The sequence below is a fragment of the Oryctolagus cuniculus genome, chromosome 11 (assembly GCF_051225735.1).
Source record: "Oryctolagus cuniculus isolate XC-2025 breed Fujian yellow rabbit chromosome 11, ASM5122573v1, whole genome shotgun sequence".
Taxonomy (NCBI): domain Eukaryota; kingdom Metazoa; phylum Chordata; class Mammalia; order Lagomorpha; family Leporidae; genus Oryctolagus; species Oryctolagus cuniculus.
The window spans coordinates 24,533,772-24,553,910 of NC_142877.1; the positions used below are offsets into that span (position 1 = coordinate 24,533,772).

At 46.1% G+C, this 20,139-nt stretch overlaps 1 protein-coding gene across 5 annotated transcripts in view; it reads right to left on the minus strand.

Annotated features, from left to right (window-relative positions):
- Positions 1–20,139, minus strand: part of CBFA2T2 (CBFA2/RUNX1 partner transcriptional co-repressor 2) — a 130,492-nt gene that overhangs the window by 106,646 nt on the left and 3,707 nt on the right. Inside the window, exon 1 of one of the 5 annotated variants that reach the window (XM_051846164.3) lies at positions 13,277–13,490. The exons of 3 other annotated variants lie outside the window; for them this stretch is intronic. In XM_051846164.3, the coding sequence (XP_051702124.1) occupies positions 13,277–13,307 (31 nt within the window). In that variant the 5' untranslated portion in view covers positions 13,308–13,490. Of the gene's footprint in view, positions 1–13,276; positions 13,491–20,139 lie in introns of those variants that run through there. One more of the 5 variants, XM_051846163.3, reaches the window with a different exon arrangement.

Consider the following 20,139-nt stretch of genomic DNA (forward strand, 5'->3'; position numbering starts at 1 on the left):
TGTTAGGAATCAGGAACCCCATGAGGGTCTCCCATGTGGGCAACAGGGACCCAAGCACTTGGACCATCCTCTGCTGCCTTTCCAGACACACCAGCAGGGAGCTAGATTGGAAGTGTAGCAGCCAGTATTGGAACTGGTGCCTATATTAGATGCCACAGGCAGTGGCTTAACCCACTATGCCACAACACTGGCTCCTCCCCATACATTTTTCATAATATACATTCTCCATAATCCTTTTGAAAGCCCCCACGAAGGGACCAGCGCTGTGGCCACAGCAGGTTAAGCCACTGCTGGCAGTGCCAGCATCCTACATGGGCACTGGTTCAAATCCTGGCTATTCCACTCCCAATCCAGCTCCCTTCTAATGTGCCTAGGAAATCAGCAAAAGATGGCCCAAGTGCTTGGGCCCCTGTACCCACGTGGGAGAATAATTTAAAAAGAGAAAAAAATAATTTAAAAAGGGAAAAAACAGTAACTTTATAGTAAAGAAATGTAGCAGACATCACCTTAAACAAGTTATCAAAATCATCATTAGTTGACAAATGGATACTAGGTGCTTCCTGATATAATGCACTGAGGACATTCTGTGGTGTTTCTGGCAAAAACACATAATCTGAACCCATTCATGAGGGAGACAAATTCAAATTGAGGGATATTCTAGAAAATTGACCTATACTGTTCAAAAATTGAAGTCTCTTCTAGATTGAAGAATTAGAAACATGAAGATTAAGGGGCCAGTACTATGGTGCAGCTGGTTAAGCTGCTTCTTGCAGCACAGGGATCCCACATGAGAGCTGGTTTGAGATTTGGCTGTTCCACTTCCCATCCAGATCCCTGCTAATATGCCTAGAAAAGCAGCAGATGATGGCCAGGTTTGGGCCCCTGCACCCACATGGGCAACCCAGATGGAGTTTCAAGCTCCTGGCTTGGGCCTGACCCAGCCTGGGCTGTTTTGGCCATTTCGAGAGTGAACCAGTAGACAGAAGATCTCCCTCTCCCTCTCTCTCTAATTGCCTTTCAAATAAATAAATGAACATTTTTTTCTAAAAAAAAAAAAAAAGGAGAAAAAAATTAAATATAACATACGATTCTACATTAACTCCTAGTAGAAAAACTTTTTCCTTTAAAGAACATTATTAGAATGGATACCAAACTCTGAATAAGGTCTGTTTGCTAGGCAATAATATCACATCAAAGCTGTCTGTATTTTCTGATTTAGGTAAGCATAATGTGATAATGTTCTTTTTTTTTTTTTCTAAATGGGAAGGATGACTGAAAAGGCACAGAGCAGCATTCTTTTGTTTGTTTTTGTTTTTGACAGAGTTAGTGAGAGAAAGAGACAGAGAGAAAGGTCTTCCTTCTGTTGGTTCATCCCCCAAATGGCTGCTATGGCCAGAGCTATGCTGATCCAAAGCCAGGAGCCAGGTGCCTCTTCCTGGTCTCCCATGCAGGTGCAGGGGTCCAAGCACTTGGGCCATCCTCCACTGCCCTCCAGAGCCACAACAGAGAGCTGGACTGGAAGAGGGGCAGCCAGGACCAGAACCCTGTGCCCAAATGTGATGCCGGCGCCGCAGGCAGAGGATTAACCAAGTGAGCCATGGCGCTGGCCCCTGTGATAATGTTCTTTTACAGAAAATATACACTGATACATTTATGATGAAGAAGCACCAAATCTGTAATTTACTCTAAATTTGGTTCAGAAAACAAGTATGTATATATAAAGAACACACAAAATAGAATACAATGTTTGACATCTGGAGAATTAAAGTAAACTGTATACAGAAATTTTTTTTCCTTTAAAGATTTTATTTTATTTATTTGAAGGCTGGCGCCGCGGCTCACTAGGCTTATCCTCCGCCTTGCGGCACCGGCACACCGAGTTCTAGTCCCGGTTGGGGCGCCGGATTCTGTCCCGGTTGCCCTTCTTCCAGGCCAGCTCTCTGCTGTGGCCAGGGAGTGCAGTGGAGGATGGCCCAAGTGCTTGGGCCCTGCACCCCATGGGAAACCAGGATAAGTACCTGGCTCCTGCCATCGGATCAGCCGCGGCGGCCATTGGAGGGTGAACCAACGGCAAAGGAAGACCTTTCTCTCTGTCTCTCTCTCTCTCACTGTCCACTCTGCCTGTAAAATAAAATAAATAAATAAATAAATAAGATTTTATTTATTTGAGTGGCTTGCCACTGTGGTGTAACAGGCTAAGCTACCACCTGCAGGGCCCAGCACCCCATATGGACACTATTGAGTCCTGGCTGCTCCTCTTCCAATCCAACTCCCTGCTAATGTACCTGGGAAAGCAGCAGCAAATGGCCCAACTGCTTGGGACCCTGCCACCCACGTGAGAGATCTGGATGAAGCTCCTGGTTCCTAGTTCAGCCTGACCCACTCCCGGCTGTTGCGGCCATCTGGGGAGTGAACCAACGGATGGAAGATCTCTTTCTCTATCTCTCCTTTTCTTTGTCACTCTGCCTTCTAAAAAAAAAAAAAATCAATCTTTTATAAAAAAAAAAAAAAAAAAGAATTTATTATAATCCAGAGAGGGAGAGACAGAGAGAAAGAGACATTCCATTTGCTGGTTCACTCTTCAAATGGCTTCAAAAGCAGGGCCTGGGCTAGCCCAAAGCCAGGAGCCGAACTCCATCTTGGTCTCTCACATGGAGTGGCAAGGACCCAAGTACTTGGACCTTCCTCAGTTTACAGGAATTTTAACATATACCATTTTTAAGTTTGAACTTATATCAACATACTTTTTAAAAGGACAGAAAGTTTTAAAAAATCTTTTATTTAATTTTTATTCATTTGGAAGGCAAAGAGACAGAGACAGGTATTCCACTGCTACTTTATCCCCCAAATGCTGGCAACATCTGTGGCCAGGCCAAGCAGAAGCCAGGAGCTAGAACTCCATCCGGGTCTCCCACATGGCTGTCAGGAACCCAACCTCTGAGCTGTATCAACTGCTGCCTCCCAGGGTAGGCATTAGCAGGAAGCTGGAATTGAAAGGGAACCAATACTCAGATTCATGTATGAAATGCAGATATCTCAAGCAGCATCTTAACCTCCGTGCCAAACACCCTCCAAAAAGTTTTTTAAATAATACAGATCATAATCTTGAATATGTGATATTTTTCTAAAGCATCTTACAGTATATTTGTATGTTAATATTTTTAAGAATGGCTACAAGTATAGTTTCAGATACAGAGATATATCACATGATATTTCAATAATGACAGACTACAAACATAATACTATAAATCACGTAAACAAAAGAGAAAACATATATATCATATACCTAAGTGTGTAGTAGGCTGTATCATCTAGGACTGTGTAAATACACTCTTAATGATGTTCATGACAAAACTGGCCTATAACGCATTGTACAGTGATACTTTACTGTTCTGGGTCAGACCAATCCACCAAGGGAAAATTCAGCAGGGAACTCAAAGCAGTTGGGGAAAACTGAAGGAGCTAAGACCATCACCTCCTCCCCCACTTCTCCCTCACCATGCAGAACTTCCCTTTCTCCTTCATAAAGATGCCTTGCTTTCTGTCTGCCTCCTCCCCTCAAGGCTGGCTCCCTTCTCTACATGGAAACAAAATAAAGATATGATCACTAGGCTGGTGCCGTGGCTCAATAGGCTAATCCTCCACCTGCGGCACCTGGCACACCGAGTTCTAGTCCCAGTCAGGGCGCCGGATTCTGTCCCGGTTGCTCCTCTTCCAGTCCAGCTCTCTGATGTGGCCCGGGAGTGCAGAGGAGGATAGCCCAAGCCCTTGGGCCCTGCACCTACATGGGAGACCAGGAGAAGCACCTGGCTTCTGGTTTCGGATCAGTGCAGTGTGCCGGCTGTAGCGCGCTGGCCACAGCAACCACTGAGGGGTGAACCAACGGAAAAAGGAAGACCTTTCTCTCTGTCTCTCTCTCTCTCACTGTCCACTCTGCCTGTCAAAAGAAAAAAAAAAAAAAAGACATGATCACTTTCTCAAAATCAAGAACAAGAAAACTGTCACATTGGGGAGGGGGAAGTCACTGATATGTTAGCTTTCATTTGAGGGAAAGGGGAAATATGGAAGGGTGAGTAGGATAAGGAGACGGCAAGCTAGCTAAAAACTACAAATAATTTAGGGGAAAAACTGGTTATGGTTAGTGAAGCTCTAGGGATAGAAGGCCAAACTGAATAAATATGTGTTGTTTGTATGTCTATTCTCATGTGGCTTGGAAAAATTAAAAGCAGGCAGGACCTCTGCAGGGTTGGCTGAGTTAACAAAGGAATAAGGGAAACATTTGTGAGAGAGGAAAAGGTCAAAGCAGTGTGTCAAGGGAGCTGTGCTATGCCTGGTATTAACATTTCACTTGAGCTGCAGGGAGGTCAGATTACATATTTGTCTCCATCAGCTAATTTAATTAAAAGGTCTAGCCAACTCCAAAGCTATAAATTCAGAAGGATACCTAGCTCTGGGTTATTCCAAATTCTGCTTTGATTTCTGCCTTTCATTACTGCAATACAAAATTGAGGGGCAAAAGTAATCTGAAAGAGTCACAGTGCTGAGTTTCACTGCACAGTCCATATACAACATTTGATGATCCATATTTGACAGCTCCTCATAGAGCAAAGCAAAATTAGCACGGACATTTCTTGGGATTTTGATGTTCACTGCCATCATCTGCCTCACTGCTAAGATGAGAAAACATATGGGATGAATTGGTAAAGGCTGTTGAGAGTTTCTGTTGCTTTTTTTTTTTCCTTTTTAAATTCATCTCTAAGGCCAATTTAGGATACCCCTGAGCAAGATCCAATACAACCATCTTTTTAAATCATCCCACTTCCTATGACACTTTTAAGAGTTGTTAGGGGGAGGAAAAGTTGTTTTAAAAAAAAAAAAAAAGATGATGGGAAATCAAGTATGTCAGGGAGCTCTGGACTCCTCTGGAGCATAGTTCTAAAGACTTCCAGTCACTCTAGTCAAAAAGTAGCCATGTCATGGCAAGAAACAGTGGGTTTTGGACATTGATCTCAATGTATAATGAATGAACTTGACACCAATATGGAATCAGGTTTGAAGAGTGTGCTTACTATTTATTCTACAACCTTCAGCAATTCACTGAACTTCTCTAGCCCTTAGTTCTTCATCAGAAAAAGTGGTTCTAAGAATTACATGAGATGAGTGATAGAGGTGAAAAGACACCAAGCATGAAAACGCAGCAGACTTTTTTTTTAAAGAATTCAACTGGACTAAAAAATCATATTTGGTTGACATATCTGCTACTGACTCATTCAGAAAGCTTAATTTATGGTATCCCAACCTCTGTAATTTCAGTCTCAAGGCCTTCAAGAGGCCTGAGACAGAAACCACACAGAAGTAAAAGCAACTTAACCAGCCATAATAAAACCCAGAAACAAGATCTGTCACAGGTACATACACCAGTTCATACTGCACATGTGCCCTATCAGCACAGCAGTACTGAGGCCCTCTCCTTGATAACCTTACCAAAAAATAAACAATAACCAGTGGAGATGGGAGTCTACCAGTTCATGCACCCATGTCCCACAAGGGTGCCTGAGTTCAGTTATCAGCTCAAGCTCCTGAACCCAGCTTCTTGCTAAACCAGAGCTTGGGAAGCAGCAGTGATAGCTGGAAGAGTTGGGTCCCTGACACACACACAGATCTGAACTGTACTCCTGGCTCTGCCCTAGGCCCATCCCTGCCCACTGTGGGCATGTGGAGAGTGAACCAGCAGAGAGAAACTTTCTCTGTGTCTCTGTTCATTTAAAAAAGGGGGAAGGGGGAGGGGGAAGGCAGTGTGGTATATCCCATATCAGAGGGCCAATTCAAGCCCTGGTTGGTCTGCTTACAATCCAACTCCCTGTTCTTGTACCTGGGAAAGCAGCAGAAGATGGCCCCAAATTTTTGGGTCCCTGCCACCTACATGGGAGGCCTAGATGCAGTTCTTGGCTCCTGGCTTCCATGTGACCCAGTCCCTGCTGTTGTGGGCATTCGGAGAGTGAACCAGGGGATGGAAAGTCTCTCTCTCTCTTGCTCTACCTTTCAAATAGTAAGTTAACTTTTTTTTCTTAAATATTTATTTATTTATTTGAGAGGCAGAGTTACAGAGAGGCAGAAGCAGCGAGAGAGAGAAAGAGAGAGAGGTCTTCCGTCCACTGGTTCACTCCCCAGATGACTACAACGGCCAGAGCTGTGCCGATCTGATGCCAGGAGTTTCTTCCCAATCTCCCCTGCAGGTGCAGAAGCCCAAGGACTTGGGCCATCTTCTACTGCTTTTCCAGGCCATAGAAGAGAGCAGGATCAGAAGCGGAGCAGCCAGGAATGGAACCATTGCCTATATGGAATGCTGGCACTTCAGGTAGCAGCTTTACCCACTATGCCACAGAGCCGGCCCCAGGAAATTAACTTTTTTTTTTTTTTTTTTGGACAGGCAGAGTGGACAGTGAGAGAGAGAGACAGAGAAAAAGGTCTTCCTTTGCAACGGCCCTCCAATGGCCGCCGCGCTGCAGCCGGCACACCGTGCTGATCTGATGGCAGAAGCCAGGGACTTATCCTAGTCTCCCATGGGGTGCAGGGCCCAAGCACTTGGGCCATCCTCCACTGCACTCCCTGGCCACAGCAGAGAGCTAGCCTGGAAGAGGGGCAACCGGGACAGAATCCGGCGCCCCGAGCGGGACTAGAACCTGGTGTGCCGGCGCCGCAAGGCAGAGGATTAGCCTAGTGAGCCGCGGTGCAGGCTAAGGAAATTTAACTTTTTAAAAATAATTTTTTTAAAGATTTGAAAGGCAGAATTACAGAGGGAGAGGGGAAAGGGAGGGGGTAGAGAGAGAGGGAGAGGGGGAGAAAGAGAGAGAAAGAGATAAGAGGGGTCTTCCATCTGCTTGTTCACTCCCCAGATGGCTGCAATGGCCAAAGCTGGGCCAATCCAAAGCTAGGAGCTTCTTCTGGGTCCCCCATGCAAAACAGGGGTCCAATAACAATTTTTAAAAATGGCAAGAGGAGGGACCAGCCCTGTGGCACAGCAGGTAAAGCTGCTGCCTGCATTGCATCTTGTATGGACACTGGTTCAAGTCCTGTTGCACCACTTCCAATCCAGCTCTCTGCTATTGCCTGAGAAAGCAATGGAAGATGACCCAAGTCCTTGGGCCCCTGCATCCGCATGGGAGACCTGGAAGAAGCTCCTGGCTCCTAGCTTTGGATGGGCTCAGCTCTGGCCGTTGCGGCCGTTTAGGGACTGAACCAGCAGATGGAAGTCTCTTCTTTTTCTCCGGCTCTCCGTAACTCTGCCTTTCAAATAAATAAATAAATCTTAAAAAAAAAAAAAAAAAAAAGGAGAGAAGGGCAGAGTCTTCCTCATTAGCCTTTAAGCTTTCAGGGATCTGAAATAAGAGACGGTTCAAAAAGTTAATGGGAAATACGCATTATCTTTTAATTCCACTTTTCTACAAACTTTTAAACACGCTACTGTTGATAATTCAGCTATCACTTTCTATAATGAGGTTCAAAACAATACTCTAAGGGCCAATGTTGTGTTACAGTATAAGAGTGTTGATTTAAAGTCACAGGTACTCCACTTCTGATCCAGTTTCTTGCTACTGCACATGGGAAAACAGAAGATAGCCCAAGTGTTTGGGGATCTGCCATCCACATGAGGGACCCAGAGTCCCAGGCTCCTGTCTTGGGCCTGGCTCAGATTCAGTTCTTGGAGACATTTGGAGAGTGAACCAAAGTATGAAAAATCTCCACCTCTCTCTCTCTCTTATTCTCTGTTGCTTTGCCTTTCAAATAAATAAATCAATGAATCTTTGAAAAAAAAAAAATTCTAAGACTAAGGAATGAGGATAAAACTGACAGGCAATAAACTCTACTCCCCCACCACTCTCTATTTTCCTTACTCTGAAAGAGCTATAAACTTAGTGAATTAAAAAAATTAAAAATTGTTTAAAAGAGCTTAGTAAATTAACTCACTTTGATCCTAATGTTGCATTCATTCATTATACATTATTCATTAAATTCAAATAACTGATCATAAAACCTGGATTCATAGATCTTACACAACAGACTTAACATAAGCTTAAAGTCAATCTGTGCTTATTTCTGAGAGGCAGAGAGAAAGCATGCTCCTATCTGCTGGTTCTCTAAGAAAATGCTCGTAATGGGCATGGCTGGGCCAGATCAAAGCCAAGAGCCAGGAACTCAATCCAGGTCACCCAGGAGGTTGTAGGGACTTCCTTGAGTCATCACCCATCAATACCTCCCAGAAACTGCATTATCAGGAAGCTGGAATCAGGAGCCAGAGCCAGGCATAGAACCCCAATAGAACTCCAATATGGAATGCAAGTGTCTTAGCTGCTAGGCTGAACATCCACTTCTGCTTTGATTTTTCCTCCTGCTTATTTTTAAATTTACCTGTATATGGGAAATCCAGTTGGTTCCAAGCAAGTATAAATTTATAGATAAGTCAGTGAAGAAAAAAAATCACTTCAAGTATCCAAGACACGATTCAATTTAATTAACTCCAAACTCAAACAACCATAGTCAAAGGATAACTTCGTTACTAACAGAAACACTTAGTGCAGATGTTGTGGCAAAGCAGGTTAAACTACCATTTGGGACATTTACATCCTATATGAGAGTACTGGTTCAAGTCTAGAACACCATTTCCAATTCAGCTCCCTGCTAACGCACCTGGGAAGCAGCAGATGATAGCTCAAGTATTTGAGTCCCTGCCACCCACATGGGAACTCAGGAAACCTGGGTGGAGTTCCCTGCTCCTGGCTTCAGCCTGGCCCAGCCCTGGCTGTTATGGTCATTTGAGGGAGCGAACCTGAAGATGGAAGATCTCTCTGTCTCTCCCTCTTTCTGTGTCACCTGACCTTTCCAATAAATAAATCTTCATTAAAAAAAAAAAAAAAAAAAACAGAAAAATATACACCATTCTACACATGAGTACTGAAACACAAGTTCTAAATTAACACGAAGACAGTATTTAATAATGGATTTTGTAGCAATATTACTCTCAAAGCCTTCATCTAACTTCATTCAACTCTGCAAAGGGGCATAGATATGGGGGATGATGGAGGAGTGAAGAATATTAGACAATGTCTCCCCCTTGAAAGAAAAGAAACAAGGAAAAGGTAACTATAAGCATTGCTTCTCTCCCCCTTAACTCCAACACCAGTCATTACTGCTATGAGGTAGGAATTACCTCATTTATCTTTAAGCCTTTAAGTGAAATAAACACATTACTTTCAGGTTAAAACAAAAAAACTTCCCTGTAGAATTGGGTCTCAAATCCAAAGCCTGACTTCAAGCTCTGCTTTTTCTGTTATGCCAAACAAGCTGCCTCATGTATGGACATCTCCCCAGCTTTTAAACGAAATTAGTCTACTTAGTGCAATTTAACTAGTCCTGATTACATGACCATTAAGAACACTGCCTGCCTGGAAGCACATAAGACCATTCGCCTCAAAAGTAACTGGGGCTAGATTATGGTGCCTTTAGTTCTACTCCAATTTTTGGTTCTTATCCACCAGCAGGGTTGTGGGAAGGACTAAATACAACCATGTGGCACAGCAGGCAGGACCTCAGGAGAGGACAAGACCTTACCTTCCATTGTCAGTATGCCTACCGGGGAGAGCCTCTCTCCTCCCCATCTGTTTTGCTGCTTTTAAACTGGTTATGCACCAAGGACTCAGTCAATCATATGAGTAAGCTTTGACTGAAAAATCCTATGGACAAGGTTAGAAGCTTCAGTTAGGGTCCCAGCAGGAGAGATGGCATATTCCAAGGAAGGTTTAATAGGGGAACTAAAACAAGGTTAAGGAACAAAACACTTTTTGAGTCTTAAAAGGAGTGAGGTAGAGGACCACCTCCAGAGAAGCAGTGACCTGGAATCAAGGCAGAGTCAGCTAGGGACACCAATAGGAAGGGAGCAAGGAAACAAAGTCGTCACCCTAGAGGGGAACGAAGCCTATGGATACAGGACCTGGAGGTAAGTCAGCTCACCAGGGCAGAGAATACAGGGAGGACAGGTGGAGAGGCGCCTGGCAGAACACAGGCAAGTCTTTCTGGTACACTTTCGCCTGTCTTCTGTAACCTAATAGGTAAATGCTAGATAAAGAAAAGGTTCCTGAACACAGACTAATTCTCATGCCTTTTGAATAGTTATGCATAGGACTTACCTACTATAAAAGATTTGTAACCAAGTTTCTCATGAATAAATATGGTCATTTACCATCCCTCAACTGTTTGGACTTCCTTGAAGGGCCAATGACTTACATACCTTTCCACACTTACTGACCTCCCACTCACCTTCCCAGGCAAAGTAAAATGACAAAAATGCAGATTATATCACAACCCACAAGGAGTTTATAGTCTAGCTTATATTCTTAGATAATGAGGTAGACAGAAGGAGGTAAGTGCCACAGAGCACAGAGCAGCAGTGCTGTGAAAAGCTCTGAACAGGCTTCCTTGCCATCTGGCCCCTGCCTGGCACAACTCCTGCCAGAACTGTTATTCTATGAACGAGGTATATCAGCTTCACTCAGGTCTCTCGTAGGTCCAGAATGTGGAAATACTCACCAAGCCCTCAACAGCCTCCCAGTTTGCAGACTCTATACCCTTACGCAGTAAGATTCACCCCCCCCTCCTCCTGGAAAAAGCCTCTCTTCCCCATCAAGGCCTAATTCATGTCACCTCCTTACCTAAACCTTACTTAGACCCTCAAAGAACAATTAATTGCACCTCCTCTGCATTCCCAAAAGCCTTGCTTAAAGCACTTAAAAGTGCTTTATCATTGCTCTCTTATCCTTCAGGGTCCCTACTAGACTGAGATTCTAAGTCATTCTGGTAAGCTCAGCTACTAACAGCACCCACAACAGTATGTCAAGCACTGTTTAAGCTATTTACATATAACATGTCATATTAACACATACAGGCACTAGTCGGCAAATGAGGTAGAAAACCTCATGATCTCAATTTACAGATGAGGAAAATGAAGTGCACTGAATGGCTAAGCAACGTGCCCAAAGCCTCAAAGCTTAGAAGAATCGGACCCCAGGATTTCAACCTACGTACAACTGCAAGAAATTAATTTTAGAAGTTTAGAATTTCAACCTAAACCACTGCACTCACTCTACTGAACAGATTCCTTTTTTTTTTCCCCCGGAGTAACAGGCCTAATGAGTTGAAGGGATGGTACCACTACAGGATCACTGATCTCTATCCCAAGAGGTAGTCATAAAATGAGATAAGGCAAGAAAATGTTGGAACTTCTAACACTTATTTTAGTTCACTCTTCTGTAATACAGCGTATTATGTATAGGCACACTGTAACTGTAATTTGAAACATCCACATGTTGTATGTACATATGCAATCCTATTTACTGATGGAATAAACACTAAAATACTTGAGGACACAGTTCTAAACGACTTCCCCAGGGACTCGGATTCAAGGACTAAAGCACTGAACCTAGGACCAAGTTCCTTCCTACATTCTCTCCCCAGCACATCAGTTAAAAACATTAGCCCATCAAGGCCATGGGTAAGCTTTGGAGGCAAAACCCTGGTCTTACTCATCTGTGTCTTGCAAGCCCTAGGTCAGCACAGAGCCCAGTGTTTAGCAATACGTGAACCTCACTGCTCCTTGAGAACCTCGCTGAAAAAAGCCCTCTCATTACCACTCCATTTTAATGCAACTTACTATTTGCTTCCAGATTAAAACAAGAAGCATACTAAGCACACTGCCTAGGAATATAATAGAGAATCTCACAGGAAAACTAAAAAAAAAAAAAAAAAAAAAACTTAGTTATGTAACAGAAGCCAAAGTTGTACTTTCAGGCATATTTTAAACTGAAGACTACAGTAAAGAGATTTGGACATAAATTTAAGTTCAGGTAAAAGGTCCTTTTCACAATATTTACAGTGTGCACTTTTGTCAGACCTAAGGGATCACCTGCTTGCCCCTCCATGGCTCCAAGAGGAATGGATCAAGCCATCCAGAGCAGCAAGAGCAGACTTAATTAAATATGAACAGGCATTCGCTGAGTGCATCTACTTTTTTTGTATTTCTTCAATCCAACACTTAATGGATGCCAAACAAAAGAGAAGAAAGCTACGCAAAGCCCAGCTTTTATGAGTTGTGCAGAGCTAGAACATAACCTGTCCTCAGTTTCATCCTCTGCAAAATGGGCATACTCAAATGCACTGATTTAGGTTGTCCCAGATTTAGGATTCCTTTCACTGAGCTGAGCCTCTAGCCTCTCCCAACTAAACTCAAAGCCCCAGTTCTTGTTTGCTGCCCATCTTCCCAGAGCATAAAATGATCCATTTTACTTAAGAGATGTTTTAATAAATATTAAATGAATAGAGTACAAAATGCCTGGTGCTCACCAAATGTTGGCTACTACTGCTATTATAACGAGAAACAATTAAAATTTTATTGTTCTTATTAAGATACCACCCCTCCCCCCAAGGATCTCAATTCTAGGAGAAACACCAGATCAAAACTGGAATGGCGAAAAGGAGGTAAGAACAATTGGATCCCAGAGCAAGCCCAACCGCCGACAAAATAAAATCCAAAACGCACAAGCAGAGCCCGATTTCGGACTTTTTCGAGTGAGGCGCACCCCGGAGAGATGAGTAAACCGCGATAACAATAACAACAATTTTCACGCTCGCATGTGTGCCAGGGGCTGTGAGGAGCCTTCTCCTGGCCCAGTGAGCCCAGGCTCCACGGCGGACGAACGGAACGCTCACTGCATCTCCATTTTCCGGACGGGGGAACTGAGGCCCCGGGGGAGGCAAGGTCACGGACCCTCCCTGGGGAAGCCGGGGCGCGAACCCGGGCAGTCCGACCCCTCGAGCCTGCGCTCAACAGGCCGTCCGAGGGGCCATCCTCGCCTCCCGCAACACCCACCACCACACGCTGAACACCGGGCGGGTGTAACGCTGAGGAGCCGGGCTCGGTGGCCCCTGCGCCAGGAGAACAAAACAATACTTGTCCGCCGGCAAGTACACGGACGCCGGCCCGGCCCGGGCTCCGAGGCCGCGGGGCCCACGGCCGCACTCGCACCGCGAGCCCGAGCCCTCCGCGCCACAGGAAGCGCCGGCGAGGCCCGGCCCGCCGCGTGACCTTGGATCTGCCGCCCTGCCTCGGGCCTCAGTTTCCCCGTGCCGGTCTCGCGCCGGGGGGCCCTCCGGGGAGCCTCGCGCCTGTGGCGCTACAGGCCCCTCACACGCCCCCCTCAGCCGCCCGCCTTCCCGCGCCGCTTACGCTGAAAGGCCGCTCCAGGAACGCCCACCATCGCCGAGCGCCACCGGCCGCACGCCGCTCGCCTCGGCCAGCGGCCCGGGTGCCTCGCAGGCGCGGACGCGGGACCTGCAGCCTCCGAGCTCTCAACCCCACCGCTCGTGCCGCCGCCGCCGCCGCCGCCGTTAGGCCGCGCGCCGCACCGCCCCCCAGCTGGCTCCACCCCACCCGCCAGGCACACCCCCGCTGCACGCTCTCGCCCGCCAGACCAACGCACGCGGAAGCCCGGCCCCACGACCAGCTCTCTAAGCCCCGCCCCCTGACCCGACCCGCCCCTTCCGCGCGAACCTACCACCCTATCCCCGCGCATCCTGCTTCTCAGACCCGCCCCCCACTGCGTCACGCGCGCCCGTCACGAGCGCGACCCACCTGGTCCCCCTGATGTGGCAGGGGCAGCCGAACAGGCCCCGGGGCGGAGCCCTGGGGGCGGGGCTTCGGAGGAGGCGACGACGCCTCACCTGAGTTCCGCAGGTGCAGACCTAATCGCTCTTGCACAAGCCGTTTTTAAAATGACTTCTTTTTGTCCTACAGTGTTCTACATGTATAAAATATCCTAATATCTTTAATTTTATAACAGACGTAACTTTTTTTAAATTTATATTTATTTGAAGATTTATTTACTCTGAGAGGGAGAGAAAGAGATCTTCCATCCTGCTAGATCACTCCCCAAATGGCGGCAAAGTCCGGGCAGAAGCCAGGAGCCTGGAACTCCATCTGGGTCTCTCAGGAGGGTGGCAGGGCTCCAAGCATTTGGGCCATCTTCCGCTGCTTTCCCAGGTGCATCAGCAGGGAGCTGGATGGGAAGTGAAGCAGCTGGGACTCGAACCGGTGCCCATATGTGCTGGTGTCACAGGCAACTGCTTTTGGCCCGGAACAAGGTTATTTTTACCTTGCTTATCTTTTACAAGCAAAAGACTGGATAGATAAAATATTTTAAACTTATTCACAAAGAATCAATATTCAGAATAAAGAACTACAACAAAAAAACTGAATTTAATAGCGAATGACTAAACAGTACACAGTAATCTGCTTATAAACACTAAAAAATCCTCCACTTCTCTAATAATCAGGGAAACAAGAATGTTACCGTATTTCATGCACTAGATAGGGAATTCCACTTGTGGATATTCATCCCAAAGAAATACTAGTTAATGTGTACAAAAAGCCACATGGGCAAGAAGTTTATTTCAGAGTTATAAGAAGAACAAAAATTGGAACTTGAATGTGGAGCCCTAGTGAAATAAACTATTGAGAATAGAACACAATAGTTAAGACATACCTAAGTCTATTTATGTTGGTAATAAAAGATTGCACAGGAATATCATTAACAGAAGAAGCAAACTGCAGTTCCTTTGTTTCAATATTTCAATATCATCCCATTTATGGCAACTAAACAACAGAAAAGTGTATATGTTTGTGTGTGTACATAACTGCACCAAAAAATGTTTACAAAATAACTGATGACATACTGGGAGGAGAAAAGTATTAGAATAGGAGGAAGGAGAACTTTTCTTTTCCAGTACTATATTAGATATTCATTTTTTTAACTAGATGTATTTATTTGAAAGTTACAGAGAGAGGGTGAGACAGAAAGCAAGGTCTTCCATCGGCTGTTTCACTCCCCAAATGGCCACAATATCTGGAGCTGGGCTGATCGGAAGCCAGGAGCCCGAGTTTTGTCAGAGTCTCCCACATGGGTATGGGGGCACAAGCACTTGGGCCATCTTCCACCGCCTTTCCCAAGCACATTAGCAGGGAACTGGATTGGAAGTTTAACAGCCGGACACAAACTGGTGCCCATATGGGACGCCAGTGTCACAGGCAGTGGCTTCACCTGCTATGCCACAATGCCGGACCCATATTTTAGATATTTCATACCAAGAATATGGGATGCATTTATATATTACTTGTGTAATTGAAAACAAGTTTTCAAGGCAGAACACAGAAAGAACATACAGGCAAATATTTAAAATAAACAAAGACATGAGCAATGATGAAAGTCCTGCCTCTTACATTTTGAGCAGCTCCAGCCTCCTCAGGGCAACATGGAAAAGGGCCCCGAGCTAAGCCTGAAACTCTAAGAGAAATGCAGCTGAAATGTCCAGCTGAAACGTCAATTATTTTGTGGGAATATGTTTGGGAATATTTATATTTGTATATTTGTATTTATATTCCCATATTTATGGGAATATTTATCATGCATGATAAAATAATCTTCAAAACACTTTTAAAATAAGATTTTATACCAGGTAGAATGAATACATGTCATAGTTTACTCAACTCATTAACACGGAAACCAGTAAGATGGAAAGACTGGCTCCAAGGAGAATTTGAGGAAGGACATTTATATAACCAACCTATAAAACCATGTACCTCTTCTTCATGGTCCACACCACTTTCATTTTGCATGCCTCCCCCATTCTTGAAGTACTTCTAAGTATCTGTCTTCCTCTTTAATTCTCAAACTCCATAAAAATGCTTTGTTTGTTCACCATCAGAAGTATCTCCAGTGCCTAGGTTAGCGTTCACACTCTGTACATATCTATCGAGTAATCCCCAGGCTGTGGGAATACAAAGGAGTCTCCTGCTAGCTCCCTTCCCCTTGATCCACATCCCACGCACTTTGGAGTCATAGAAGGATCTTCAGGAAAAGAGCGAACGCGTTCATTCATTCACTCACTCACTCATTGAACAAGCACCTATCCTGTGCTGGGACACAATGGTCATGTCTTCATGCAATAGTTTATGAAAATAGACAATAAACAAATAAGGAAAAATAGACCTTAATATAAAAATAAAAGTAAGGGAGAGAGCAAAATAGGACAAGAGGTGCAGAGACTGTCATTTTACAGTGACGGGGCAGGGAAGGCGTCTGGAGGAGTTGCAAGTGAGCTGAGACAAGCCTTGGGAATCCCTGGGGGAACTGTGCTCTGGGCAGGGGAAACAGCAAAGGCAGAGGCCCTGAGGAAACCCACATCCTGTGCCTGAGGCACAAGGGGCCTGCTAGAGCTGCTAGGATGAGAGGAAGCCTGGCAGTGAATGGGCCAGGGAGACAGGACAGACACTGCAGGAAAAGTGTGTGCATTTCATTCTAAAACCAGCCAGACGTCTTGGAGGTCTTGGAGCACAAGATTTGACTGCTATGATTACATTCTGAAAATCAGCCTAGGGGAAGACTGGCTAGTAGAGTTAAAGAACCCTTACAGAAGTGGGTGGGGCTGCACATGGGTTAAGCTGCCGCTTGGGATGCCTGCATCCTGTGCTGGAATCCTGGCTGCTCTCTTCAGATCTAGCTTCTTAAAATCGCTTCCATAGAGACAGCAGTTGGGTCAAGTGCTTGGGCCCCCACCACCCATGTAGGAAATCCTAGATGGAGTTCCTGGCTCCTAGATATGGCTTGGCCCACCACTGGATATTGTGGGCATTTGGGGAATAAACAGGCAGATGGAAGATCTCTCCCTCTCTCTGTCTCTCCTTCTCTGTCACTCTGCATTTCAAATTAATAGGTAAATCTTTAAATAAAAAAAAAAAAAAGGAGGAGCGCTGACTGTGGCACAGCTGGTTAAAGTACTGCCTGTGTTCCCGGCATCCTGTGTAGATGGAACACCAGTTTGAGTCCCAGCTGCTTTGCTTCCAATGCAGCTCCCTGCTAATGTGTATGAAAAGGCAGTGGAAGACGGCCCAAGTGCTGGGGCCCCTGCCACTCTCGTGGGAGACCCAGATGGAGTTCCTGGCATCTGGCTTCAGCCAGGCTCAGCCTTAGTTGTTAAAGGCATTTGGGGAGTGAATCAGTGGATGGAAAAATCTCTGTCTCTCCTTCTCTCTCATTGTGCCCTTCAAATAAATAATTAATTCTTTTTGAAAAATGTCAAGGACAGGGCTGGATGCTTTCTAAAAGAAATTGAGTTTGGATTTGCAAAAGTTCCGTTTCCCAGTGAAGAAACACAGGCTTGGAGAGGCTTGGAGCCCTCATAGCGTCTGCCTGAGTCTAAAGCTTAGTCTCAGGTGACAGAATTTCATTCTGGGATCCTTTTCACAACTTTCTATTACAGTCGAAGGTTCTAAATGACCTAAAGAAATTGGCTGGGGCTTTGACTATTTTTTGTCCAGGCCTAAGGATTGTTTTCCTGTAACTAGTGATGAGGAGGATAAAGATGGGTGTCATGGAGAAGGGCTCGCTGCCTGCCATCTGCTCTGGCCATGCCCCTTCCGCTAATGAAGGATAAACAGGAAGCCAGGACAGATGACAGTCAGTGAGGGGAAGCGACTTAAAGGTATATGGCTCTTGTTGAGTAAATAAGAGCCTGAAATACCCAAGGCACTTTATAAGGCCTATCTGTGTGCCAGAAAACATTCGACATGGTTGCAAATTTTCTTTCTTTCTTTCTTTTTTTTTTTTTTTTAAGATTTATCCATCTATACATTCAGAAGACAGAATTACAAAAAGAGAGACAGAAAGAGATCTTCCATCCACTGGCTTACTCACCAAGTGCTTAAAACAGCCAGGGCTGAGCCAGGCCAAAGCCAGAAGCCAGGAACTCCATTGACTGCCTTCCCAGGCACATTAGCAGGGAGCTGGACTGGAAGTAGAGCAGCCGAGGTTCAAGTAGGTGCTCGATATAGGATGCCAGCATTGCAAAACATGCCTTAACCTGCTGCCCCACAACGCCAACGCCTTGGAACATCCTAACAATGGGTATTAACACTGTTTTAAAATATTTTTGAAGCCAATATTATTCCACCATGAATAAGTGAATTCTCAAAACTCTGACTTGCTCCTGAGGAGAAGCAGATCCCACCCAAAGCAGTGCACACCTCACCCCTGCAGGTAATGACACAGAGGCTTGCTCCTCTCAACTCCCGTCCCAGCCATCATCCAGGGCTTCTCCCTTAAATGCCGCTGGATCCATGCCTTCTTCATACTCATTTCCACCATTCAGGATGAGGATCTCAACACCTTCTTTTTGGAGTCTCTTTAAACAGTTTATTGGGGCTGGCGCTGTGGCACAGCAGGTTAAAGCCCCAGCCTGCATTGCCGGCATCCCATATGGGCGCCAGTTCTAGTCCCGGCTGCACCTCTTCAGATCCAGCTCTCTGCTGTGGCCTGGGAAAGCAGTAGAAGATGGCCCAAGTGCTTGGGCCTCTGCACCCACGTGGGAGACCCGGAAGAAGCTCCTGGCTCCTGGCTTCAGATCAGCACAGCTCCGGCCACACCAGGGAGTGAACGATCAGATGGAAAACCGACCTCTCTCTCTCTCTCTTTGCCTCTCCTCTCTCTGTGTAACTGACTTTCAAATAAATAAATCTTTAAAATAAAATAAAATCCCACGTAGGGGCTAGCATTGTGGCTTAGCTGGTTAAACTGCCACCAGCAATGCCAACATCCTAAAAGGGCTCCAGTTTGAGTTTTGGCTGCTCTACTTCTGATCCAGCTCCCTGCTAAAACCAGTGGAAGACGACCCAAGTGCTTGGGCTCCTACCAGCTACGTGGGAGACTCGGTTGGAGTTCCTGGCTTCTGGCTTTGGCCTGGCCTAGCCTTGGCCATTTTGGCCATTTGAGGAGTAAAGCAGAGGATGGGAGGCCTCTGTTTTCCTCTCTCTCCCTGTAACTCTCTACCTTTCAGATACATAAACCTTTACCGGGCTTCCCGCAGCTGGACGCTCTCGTGGTATTCCAGGCGGTTCCAGGCTGTGCCCATTCCACCCGCCCTGACCCTCACCATCCGCTTGCTCTGTCTTGCCGGGTAGCCACAGACAGACACACTTGACAAGAGCTGCAAGGATTGAAGGTTTCCTATGTGCCAGGTGCTGCATTCAAGCCCCAATATAGCTCAAAGCCCCGCTCTGTTGAATGCTAACATATGATCCCTTTTAACAGAAGAGAGGTCAGCGTCTCCTAGAGGTTAAGCGACATCCCAGGACACACAACTGGCTGGCTTCAGAGCCCTTGTTTTGTGTGTGTATGTGTGTGTGTTTTGACAGGTAGAGTTATAGACAATGAGAGAGAGACAAAGAGAAAAGTCCAGGCCGATGCTGCAGCTCACTAGGCTAATCCTCCACCTAGCGGCGCCGGCACACTGGGTTCTAGTCCTGGTTGAGGCGCCGGATTCTGTCCTGGTTGCCCCTCTTCCAGGCCAGCTCTCTGCTGTGGCCAGGGAGTGCAGTGGAGGATGGCCCAGGTGCTTGGGCCCTGCACCCCACGGGAGACCAGGAGAAGCACCTGGCTCCTGCCATCGGATCAGCGCGGTGCACCGGCCGCAACGCGCTGGCCGCGGTGGCCATTGGAGGGTGAACCAACGGCAAAGGAAGACCTTTCTCTCTGTCTCTCTCACTATCCACTCTGCCTGTAAAAAAAAAAAAAAAAAAGTCCTCCTTCCATTGGTTCACCCCCAAATGGCCACTACGGTGGGAGCTACGCCGATCCAAAGCCAGGAGCCAGGTACTTCCTTCTGGTCTCCCATGCAGGTGCAGGACCCAAGCACTTGGGCCATCCTCCACTGCCTTCCCAGGCCATAGCAGAGAGCTGGACAAGAAGAGGAGCAACCGGGACTAGAACCGGAGCCCATATCAGATGCCGGCACCACAGGTGGAGGATTAACCAAGTGAGCCACGGTGCCGGCCCCTTGTTTTGTTTTTTTTAAGATTTATTTATTTGAAAGGCAGAGTCACAGAGAGGCAGAGGCAGAGAGAGAGAAGTCTTCCATCCGCTGGTTCACTGCCCAGATGGCCACAACGGCTAGAGAAGGGCCAATCTGAATCCAGGAGCCAGGAGCTTCCTCTGGGTCTCCCATGTGGGAGCAGGGGCCTAAGCACTTGGGCCATCTTCT